Source organism: Hippocampus guttulatus, chromosome 16, assembly GCF_054856545.1.
Source record: "Hippocampus guttulatus isolate MCC_2025c chromosome 16, RoL_Hgut_1.0, whole genome shotgun sequence".
Lineage (NCBI taxonomy): Eukaryota > Metazoa > Chordata > Actinopteri > Syngnathiformes > Syngnathidae > Hippocampus > Hippocampus guttulatus.
Window position 1 is genome coordinate 6,100,128 of NC_141276.1, and position 10,519 is coordinate 6,110,646.

Genomic DNA, 10,519 nt, shown 5'->3' on the forward strand with positions numbered 1-10,519 from the left:
TAAGAGTTATAGGTCCCAGTAATACGGCTATCGAGGTCAGCGGAGTCAGCTAAAATGCCCCTTCAGTAAGCCACTGAGGATTCACTCTAATTAATACACTTTTAATTACTTTTAGCATCTTAAAGGTTCCTCAAGGATGGCTATAAGGTTTCTATGCCGAAGTCATAAAAACGCAGAATGGTCAGGTCAATCTTTAGGTGTTTCGGGTTACATTTCTTAAAAATTCATCAGGACTCATTCGACTTAAGCCCATAATTAGTTTCTTTATCCGCTCTAATGTATTATTGCTGACTTTCCTTATTTCGCTTCATGAATCGGAAAGAACGCGGAAACAAAAAGCCACTTGCCCTTATTTGGACATGCCCCGTGCGTCACTGGATGCGTCATCATCTCGCTCCATTCGAGAGAACGTTGGGGCCGTGAAAAATGTCAAAACAGTAACAAATGAAGCTTGTTTCACGTTGCCAGTAAAGGTAATCAATTTAATAAATGAAATAAATAAAGTTAATATGAACTAAGAATTAGACACTCGTAATATTCAACTGCATATTTTCTACTCGACTGAAGAATCGTTTGGAACGTAGCATCAGTCTGTTCCTTCCTCAGACGTGTGCGTTTACGTCCAAATTTTACAACTAAATAATAAATTAAACATTTTCTTCTTTTAGTGTTTATTTGTCGCCCTCACGGGAACACAGAGCCTGAAAAAAAAACAAATTTTCGTCTTTATCGCCTGAGACGCTAACCCTCGATTTCACGAAAACGTTATGTTATCTACTGATACGTACAAAAATGACCAAAAACAAAAAATTCCTGGGTGAAGCGAGGACCGAAATAGAATTATTTACTTCGTGGAAAGTCATTACTGTAATGTTGCTTCAAATACACCACTTGATTTGTCAACATTTTGGGAGGTGAGTTCATGTGTCACGAGCCTGGGTGGGAAATTCAAGCCTTGAGGGCGTATCAGTTCCGTTTTCCTATTGTGAAACAGACTCATGGTTTTCAGAGGAGAGTTCAGTTGACAGTTCACTTCATCAACTACCAGGATACTTGATCGTGCGGATTTGTTCATTACTTTCCTTCTTCATACACGCTAGTTGGACATGGGCTTCTTCCTCACTAAGATGATGACTGTGTTTGGGAACAGAGGTAATAATAATTTACTCTTCAATTTCCACCTCCACAAAAATAGAATAACATCTTCATATTAGTTATTCTGGAACCACTTAGCCAATAGTGTCATGTACTTCCACTGTATACTGATCATTGTCATAATGCAAGTGCTGTATTGCTATTTTTAAGAAATGTAGTTGCCAAAAGTGAACGCTGAAATGTATTAGCTAAATGAAGGTCATACAATCAAGATGACTTCACAAAGTTGTTAGCTACAGTACTATTTGTGGTTAATAATATTATCATCTTAATGCATACGTGAATCAATAAAGTCACATGTAATATTTACTTTTGTAATCATACTCTTTTTATATTGTAGCCTTATTTATATTAGAAGCTACCCATGTACAGTATATTGCTGTGCTCTCACTACCCACAGATTAATGTACCGGTAATATTGTGCCATGCTATTGTTACATTTCGAAGTTGAAGAGTACTGAATTCCTCACAATTTTAGTGTCTTTTAAACTGAAGTAACATCAAAACATTTCCAGAGCACAAAGTCCTCATTGTTGGTCTGGACAACGCAGGCAAGACGACCATCCTTTACCAGTTGTAAGTGACGTCACCTTATTTACAAAACACCACATTTTCTTGACATGTCGCTAACACTGTTATTCACTTCTAGCCTGACAAAGGAAGCTGTTCACACATCACCGACGGTGGGCAGCAACGTAGAGCAGATCACCGTGAAGAACACACACTTTTTGGTGTGGGACATCGGAGGCCAGACGAGCCTTCGGAGCACCTGGTACTCTTATTACTCCAACGCTGAGGTGTGTTGATCGCTTGTTCTCTCCTGAACGGTTACATAAGCATTTCTCTGTCCTTATGGGCGTTATCGTATCGTTGCTTCTGATAACCAGGAGCCGTGATAATAAAAATCTGTGGATGTGTGCAAATGTCAAGTCAAGTCAACAGTATTTATAGAGCACTTTCAAACAGCCATCGCTGCATACAAAGTGGTGTACATGGAGCAATTTAACATGCACAATAAACAGTATGACAAATCGGTAATAAAGGCGGTAGAAAGCACCAAACAGTAAAACCAAGAACAAATCTAAGTCATGCTGAGTCGAATGCCAAAGAATACAAGTGAGTTTTGAGGAGGGTTTTGAAGATGGGCAGCGAGGAGGCTTGCCGAATGTTCAGTGGGAGGTCATTCCAGAGAGAGGGACCAGCAACAGAAAAGGCTCGATCCCCTCTGAGCCTCAGTTTAGTTCTTGGTACTTCTAATAAGGTCTGGTCCACAGACCTGAGGCACCGGGCAGGTGTGTAGGGGCGGATGAGCTCAGAGAGGTAAGGTGGCGCGAGATTATTCAGAGATTTGAAAATGTGCTTGAGCTAATTATATATTTTTGATGACGGTGCACTTTTCAGATTGTCATCCTTGTTGTGGACAGCACGGACCCAGGACGACTCAGGCTCACCAAAGAAGAACTGCATCGAATGCTCGCACACGAGGTGCGTAGGCATTTTCCATACATTAATTTTTTAGCCCAAACCCCGTCATTCTCATAAACATTCAGCCATTTTCCCATCCATTTTTTTTCTTCTTGTGTTTCTCGCAGGACTTGCAGAGTGCCGCCATTCTGGTGCTGGCCAACAAACAGGACGTGAAAGGTTCCATGACGGCGGCTGAGATCTCCCGGCGCCTCACGCTGGATGCCATCACAACGCACAACTGGCACGTGCAGGCCTGCTGCGGCCTGACTGGCGAGGGGTCAGTCTCAGGACATGAAAGTGTCATTAAAAAAAGCTGAAAATATGAATTGACAAGGTAATTTTGTTGTATCTTCCAGCCTCAATGCCAGTCTGGACTGGATGCAGTCACAGGTGGTTGCCTCCTGAACGTCCTTCTACCTCCTCCTCGAAGGTTTTGTCAGGATTGCATAACAGTGAACAGTGGGACACAGCCTACCTCAACTGAACCGTGTTGATCATACGGTTGGTATGTAAGAAGGTGCGCCGCATTTAAGGCAGCATAAATTGGGATTGTTCTTCGTGTGATTATCTCTACGTGTAAAACTGGTGTGATTGTTCTTTCTGTTCTACTTGAAATAAGACCAAATGAATGGATGTTTGGTTTTAAGAACCTCCTTGGTGCTGGGAAAAGAGCCACCTATTTTTGTAAATATTTCGGGTGTCTTCATGATTGTATGCAATGGATTTATACTTTTCTTTTTTTTAAGTGATGTAATTTATTTTCATGGAAATGAGCAGGAATGAATGGGAATTAACTGCACTGGATATTTATAAAATTTGTATTTAATTTTTATGTTTACTTAAATAAAACAAACAAAATGCAATTATGAACTTGTTTAAAATAGACAGTTTATGCCATTCTTAAAAATACAGTGGTGCCTTGAGATACCTGTTTAATTTTTCCCATGACCAAACTCGTAAGTCAATCAGTTGCTTAAAGGGTTATATCACCTCAACATAGATGCTAATAAGAAATTAGCATTAAACTAGCATACTGAAAGGCTAAACGACAGCTCAACTCTCAAAAAACAAAGTCGGCGCTCATATCTCAAGGCACCATTTTATATTACATTTATTTATTGTATAAATTGTAACTGCTGAGGGGATTTACTCAATTTTGATATTTTGTAACATTTAACAAAATATAACAAAACATTATTAAAATATAAAATATAAAAATAATTATTCTATAAAGTTATTTATGAAATACATATTTATGATACTAATTGCAACGCCTGAAGGCAGTTACTACATTTTGTGAATAATTTTGCTAATGTTTATTCTTTTGACCATGCACAATGCAACTTTGTTTTGACCTCTTCATTTTATTTTCAAATGTATTGTGACTATTTTTCCAGCTGGTTGGTATGAAAATCAGCTATGTGTAGCATTGCATTACAGAGAATAAAGTATCTATTTATTCAAACTTTGTGGATACATGTCAATAAGTATTGCTTGAAACTAAAAAGTCCCCATCTATACTTGTTTTTATCAAACCATTCTCATTATTGCTCTGCGACTGACAAGTTTTGATGCAGTCATGTTTGTGTATTTCATTTGCATTTCACAATTTAAACAGGAGAATCAAGTAAAGGATGGCGGCCAAAATGTCAACACAATCCATTACCAGGTTCCGAATGCACAGTATGACATACAGCATCACCGCCATCTTGAAGCAGTAAATGAATTTTCTCTTCAGACTCTCCAAAAACCAGCATGTCTTCTGTCCGCTTGCAACCATGACTGAACTAGCAGCCCGCGTCAAGCGTACAAGCATCGTGGGAACTTGTTTCTCGGTTTTGCCGAGTGCTGTTGTCAAGGAAATGTACGGATAAAGCTGAGGAGGTGTCCTCCTGTAATGCATGCAGCTCACCATGGAGCTTATGGTGTGCAGGTGGCGCCAGCATGAAGGTTGTTGAGCATGCGTGGAGCAAGTTCCGGTGACCTGATACAGCAGGATGTGCTTTTTGGATTTCCCATGGAGTGGCGTGCAATCGATTTGAAGTGATGATGCACCAGTGAGGGGGTGGTGAGGGCCTCCGATGGAGGGTGTTGACAGGAGGCAGCTTCTCGCTGTTGCTGAGAGCCAAGAACCGACACTGCTGAGGATTTGCATCCTTGCCGCTGGGACGATCTCCTGCAGCATTGGTGTAATTTAGGTCAGACATCCATTCTGGGGCGGTGCACACTTCCTGTTTAAAATTACACATTGTGATGTCATCATGACTCCACCTATCTGTCCTCTAAGCCAGAGGACAGATAATTAGCACAGTGCTAATTGTGAGGTCATGCAGGTGATGGTATAATTTAAATTGGACATGCATTCCGGCACACTCAGGTTTAAATTACACAGTGTGATGTAATCATGACTCCATCTATCAACTCCTCTAAGCCTGAGCACAGACAAATAGCACAGTGCTAAGTGTGATGTCATGCAGGTGAGACAACTCCTCCAATGCACCCCGCAGACCACGCGGGCCACTAAATGCGCTCTTGACCAATCACTAGTTATTCCATATTTTACATTTGTCTAATCTCATGGCACACCACCAAACAAAAAGTCACAAAAGAAATATATACTACACTGAAATAATGATAATGAATGGCTGTAGCGGTGGTAACGGAGGAGCATTTCAGGAGTAATGGTTGGGATGAATACTACTGATTGATTGGCTGATTTATTGAACATATGAACACATTATGAAATGGAATATGTATGTACACTGTATATGTATATGTATATATATATATATATATATATATGTGTGTGTGTGTGTGTGTGAAATTTGATCATGTCTAACATAAACAGTGTTTGGGAATTTGATAACCTTTTGTATCAAAGGCAATAAAATGAGCCCATGTGACATCTCCAGCCAATCAATTTAGAGAAATAATCATCACAAAGCTTTAGTATAAACAAGGAAATGGACAGCGAGGGAAGTGTTCCAAGTGGAGAATCTGTTTTACAACAAAATTTGAAATATAACAAAATCACGAATGACCATATCATCTATTTAGAAATGCATGGCGTCTGAGAGGTAATTATAGTTTAATTTCGCCTGAATTTCGTGGAAGGTTTTTGAATTCAGATGTTTTTAATTGAATTGGTTATATTTTTGGCCATTATACTCATACAATCATTGTCAATACAGCATCATAAATATTCTTGAATTTTTTTTTTTTGCGATCATTTGTGATAATCTAAAATCGAGGCTCTTAAATACCCAAAACCACAGAACTATCGCGTGACTACTAACGACACGGGAAAATATTTTATTCGTTAAATAAATATGGCATCTGGTAGATTTTTGAAGACAGGAGCAAAGATGACATCATCGCCCCGCTTGCCAGCGACAAACAAGTTGTCACGTGTTTTAATACGGAAGTTCCAGCGGTGTGTTTGTTTGAGCACAAATCAAGATGGCAGCGCACCCGGGTGGAGGAGGACAGGGTTTGTTAGCGACTGGCACCTTTGTTATGCTCACTTGACAATGACAATGTCGCCGGCGCTTCGTAACGCGGACACGATATTGCCCTGTCGTCATTCGTTCTCATTCTACAACCGTGGCTTCACATCTCGTTGGCAAAACGCAACATTTTGTTCCACGAGAGGCGAAACGTTAGCCTCACGTTAGCCTCAAGTTTAGTCTCGAGATAAGTCAAGAGGAAATAAACGACACCAGTGTGGGGACTTAGACCTCAAAATGTTGACCTATATTCTTATGTCGGCACAATGTTTTTTGTTAAAGCTTAGCGTTTGCCTACCTCGCTAAACGAAAAGCTTGTGTTGATTTTTCTCTACAGTTCTTGTGTAAGGGAAGTGATTCTATGAAGGTATGGGAAACAACTGATGGTCACTATAAAAGTAATGCAATGAACTGATTACGCCGCGAATAGCGAAAATCCGCCAAACGATTTGTAATTTCCTCTACAAGTTGCTGGCAACTACAATTTGTCTGACTGAAACTTCTCAACTCACTTCCACATACTTCCTTGACACCAACATGCCACCAGTATCACAAAAACAGCAAATAGGCGACTTAGTGAAGGCAGAAATGTGATTTTTAGTGGTGTCGGTGGTGGGGTGGGGGTTGATATGTAACCCATGATACATTCCATCAGTATAGAATAATGAGTTTTAGTTTTTGAGGTATTGATTTTCAGACAAATTCATGAGTTGTGTGAAAATAATGTCAATTTAAGTTGTGCAACATAGTTCCAAACAAACGGGCACAATGTTTTGTGTTCATTTTTCTTTTTTTTTTAGGATAATGGAGGGATTGAAAATGGTTTGGAAGAGAATCCTGTTCTTTGTCTTGCAGGCGACTCCAAGGAGCAGATCCTGGAACTAGGGGTTGTCTTGTTAAAAGAGTAAGCTCAAATGTCACGTGACAAATCACAAATGTGTGCTTTAGTGTTTTTTGATTGATACAATTCCCCCCCCCCCCCCCCCCCCCCCCCCCCTTGCAGTTTCATATACGAGCGAGTCCGCCGGCATGGAGACAAAAGCGCCCTGGTGACCCGGGACCAGCTGGGTGGAGGCGAGATATGCGATACCAGCCACAAGAGGCTGGGCCAGTGCCTACAGAAGATTGGAGACGAGCTGGATGGCAATGTGGAGCTCCAACAGTAAGTAGCTGCGGCATTTCATTTTTATTTCTGTCGTTAAAGAAAATGAAGAAACAAGACTTGTATGGATAACATGACATATTAGTAATATGGCATGGCTGAAAGGGCTGCTTGCGGTTTGGAGACTACTGAAAAAGTGAATTCCCCTTTGCATCCAGCTAACTGACAGTATCTTTATTGATCTCCTATCTATTTTGTCTAACTGCATCGACTAGTGCCCGATTCAATGATTGGCTAGGCGATTTAATCGGCTGATATTACTTCTTTGAAAATGAGCAAAAATCTTCAGATTAAAGGAACACTTATGGTAAAACAGTCAAATGTTTAATATGTTTACAAGCGTACGTGTTAAGGGACCTTTTATTCATTTACTTTTTTTTTTTTAATCACACAATGAAGCTGTCATTACAATTTAATTCTGACGAATATCTGTCTCTGCCTGGTCTGTTAACAGCAACCCTAATCCAATTCTGATTGTAATTTCCCTCGCTAAGGATGATCAACTCCCCCTCCCTGAGACCCACCAAGGAGGTGTTTGTGAAAGTGGCTGTTGAGATCTTCTCCGACGGAAAGTTCAGCTGGGGCCGAGTTGTCACTCTCTTTTACTTGGCCTGTCGACTAGTCATCAAAGTGAGTCTAGACCCCCCCCCCCCCCCCAAAAAAAACCCCAACCCCATGACGAAATGTTATCACTTCAGAGAGAGAGGCTTAAGGGAAACATGCAATTCACTTTTTTTATTCCACAATTCAACACAGATACCACACCCTATTGCCTTGCCAAGTTGGCAGTACAGGTTTTTGCTTTGTGTTGGGAGCCAAAATTTGAGCTTCACATGCACTACGGGGGGGGGGGATATATATATATATATATATATATATATATATATATATGTATGTGGAGGGCAATTAACTGCCTTTGATGGCTGTAAATGTCAAAAGATGTGTTTTTACTGGGCTGGCAGTGAATGAGTTCAAGTCCAGTAATGCCAGTACTTGTGGGCAAGGAGCGCCACAGTCAGGATGACATTTATTTCACATGGCAAATAGTCAAATACTAAATTAGAACACTCACTTCAGCTCTTACAACAGTGCATATAGTGATTTGATTTAAAACAAGTTCATGTGCCTTCTCTTGTTTTTGTAAAATAAAGTATGGCCCCCTTTTATTAAAATAAAATGTCTAAAAATGATTAATTTCTAACCAGCAAAAATATCTTTGATGTGTAAATCCAAATTTAGTGCTATTTTTTTAACAAGCTGAAAAAAGTTGCAAAATTCGAAGAATACGTGGTTTTTAACTCATTCAATCCCAGCCATTTCCCTGCCACCTACTGGTCGCTTTTTTACATGATTACAATGCAAACGGCTTATTCTCATTCAATTGCATCAACCCTCCTCCTCTCTCTGGCGCCAAAAAAAAGACTTAGGCGTACAAGTTGGTAAGCGGGGCCTAATTGTAAAAAGACGTACAACTACGTCTTGTGGAATGAAAGAGTTAAGAGATAGGCAATAAAGCACAAATGTGGGTCATAAAATATAAAACTGCGAGGATTTTTTTGGGTCTTATGGGAAATTGTTAACATTAAAAAAAATCACGAATTTGAGATTGTTTGAAAGTGATACCTCTTCCCCATCTCAGGATAATTTGACCACCTCTGTGACATGCTGTTATTGCCAAATGAAGCGATGCCTTTCCAAATTGTGTATTTTGGTTGTAGGCGCTCTTGACTCAAGTTCCTGACGTCATCAGAACCATCATCAACTGTACCATCGACTACCTCCGTGAACACTTTCTCAACTGGATCTGGGAGCAAGGAGGCTGGGTAAGGACGTCGGAAATCATCACCCGTACAGGCACTGCTTTCTCAGCATTCAAACCTGCTCCTTGTTTTTTTTAGGAGAGCATTCGCTCCTACTTTGGCACTCCGACGTGGCAACTGGTGGCTGTGTTCATGGCAGGGGTCATCACCACGATAATCGTGACTCGTAAAATGTGAGGAGCACACTCGTTGGGGCCAAGGAGAACAAAGAACTTGCATGAGGATTTGAACTTTTTGTAAGGACCGTGGCGCTGCTGTAAATCCCTCCCTACCCCCGTGTCATGTGGGCCGTATGCACTAAAGGTTGTTTGGGGGTTACAAACACACACACACTAGGGCACACGCCTGAGCGATGGAATGCATTTTAAATAATTTATTTAATACCTTTTTTGGTACCGAAAGAAAACCCCCCCACTATTTTTGTTTTCTGCTGTCATTTGGAGGATGTTCTACCTCCTTCATTTCATTCAGAAAGAATGCACATTGAAAAATCATGAGGAAGATGCAATCAACATGTTCGATTATTGGCTTCTTACTTTACGTAGAAAAATAGCAATCCTTAATTGTCATTAAGATTAAAGGAAAAAAAAAAAGAGACTGTGGCAGCCGTTTCTGTCCTGTTTTTGTTTGACTCCCGTATCCAAAGCAATATGTCGGCAAGTCACATGGTAAATAGAGCAGTTCTGTTGTCTCCTAAAATGCAGTCTGCTTATGTAATGTTTAGTCATACTCTGGACCAGCTTTTGTAATAAACTGCGCGTGTGGTCACTAAACAGACACAAACAGAAAAGTTGAGTGTACAGTGACCCCTCGTTATATCGCGGCTTCAGTGCATCGCGGATTTTTTCAAACATATTAATTAAAAAAATAATAAATAAAAAATTAAGTCCGCAAACAGTCCGGGAGAAGCAGCGAAAGTCAGCAAAACAACAGCGAGGTCACACAGAGCAACATATTCAGTTCTACATGTATATGTTTACTGTATGTTGTTATTCATACACTAACCTAACCTAACCTATACATGTTTAAATCTATTGGTATAAAGCATTAAGTGATGTTAATTACAACAATATTTATTTCTACGTGCATGTATACCATTAAATTAACCGCGATAAACGAGGGATTACTGTACCTCACCTGTTTCAAAAGTGTAGTACTGTTTTAGTTTTGAGACTCATTCAATATTGAGTTTTGTCTGCACAGCAAAAAAAAAAAAAAAAATTCATTTGTTTGTCAGTGCCTTGGTCTTGTTTCTTTGTTTTTATACTGACATTTTCACTTTTTTCTATCACATTTCTAAAAGTTTCAAGTCAAGCTCTGGAAGGAAAAAAACCCCCAATCACTTTGTAATGAATTTTTATGTTGTAATATGGATATTAAACATTAACTCTTACCATGTGTTTTTCTTT

General features: G+C 39.8%; 2 protein-coding genes across 2 annotated transcripts; both read left to right on the forward strand.

Annotated features, from left to right (window-relative positions):
• The first annotated feature begins 388 nt into the window (after positions 1 to 388).
• Positions 389 to 4,087, forward strand: arl5c (ADP-ribosylation factor-like 5C). Its single transcript, XM_086132320.1, has 7 exons — positions 389 to 473; positions 1,101 to 1,152; positions 1,671 to 1,731; positions 1,805 to 1,952; positions 2,557 to 2,640; positions 2,748 to 2,899; positions 2,979 to 4,087. Exons 2-7 carry the CDS (start codon positions 1,107 to 1,109, stop codon positions 3,025 to 3,027), a joined length of 540 nt encoding a protein of 179 aa, XP_085988446.1. The 5' UTR covers positions 389 to 473; positions 1,101 to 1,106; the 3' UTR covers positions 3,028 to 4,087.
• A 1,962-nt stretch (positions 4,088 to 6,049) lies between these two features.
• Positions 6,050 to 10,503, forward strand: LOC147192746 (apoptosis regulator BAX-like). The gene is made up of 6 exons (XM_086132546.1): positions 6,050 to 6,112; positions 6,984 to 7,032; positions 7,132 to 7,290; positions 7,785 to 7,920; positions 9,009 to 9,113; positions 9,189 to 10,503. The coding sequence occupies exons 1-6, from the start codon at positions 6,082 to 6,084 to the stop codon at positions 9,285 to 9,287; spliced, it is 579 nt and encodes a 192-aa protein (XP_085988672.1). The 5' UTR covers positions 6,050 to 6,081; the 3' UTR covers positions 9,288 to 10,503.
• The last annotated feature ends 16 nt before the right edge of the window (positions 10,504 to 10,519 follow it).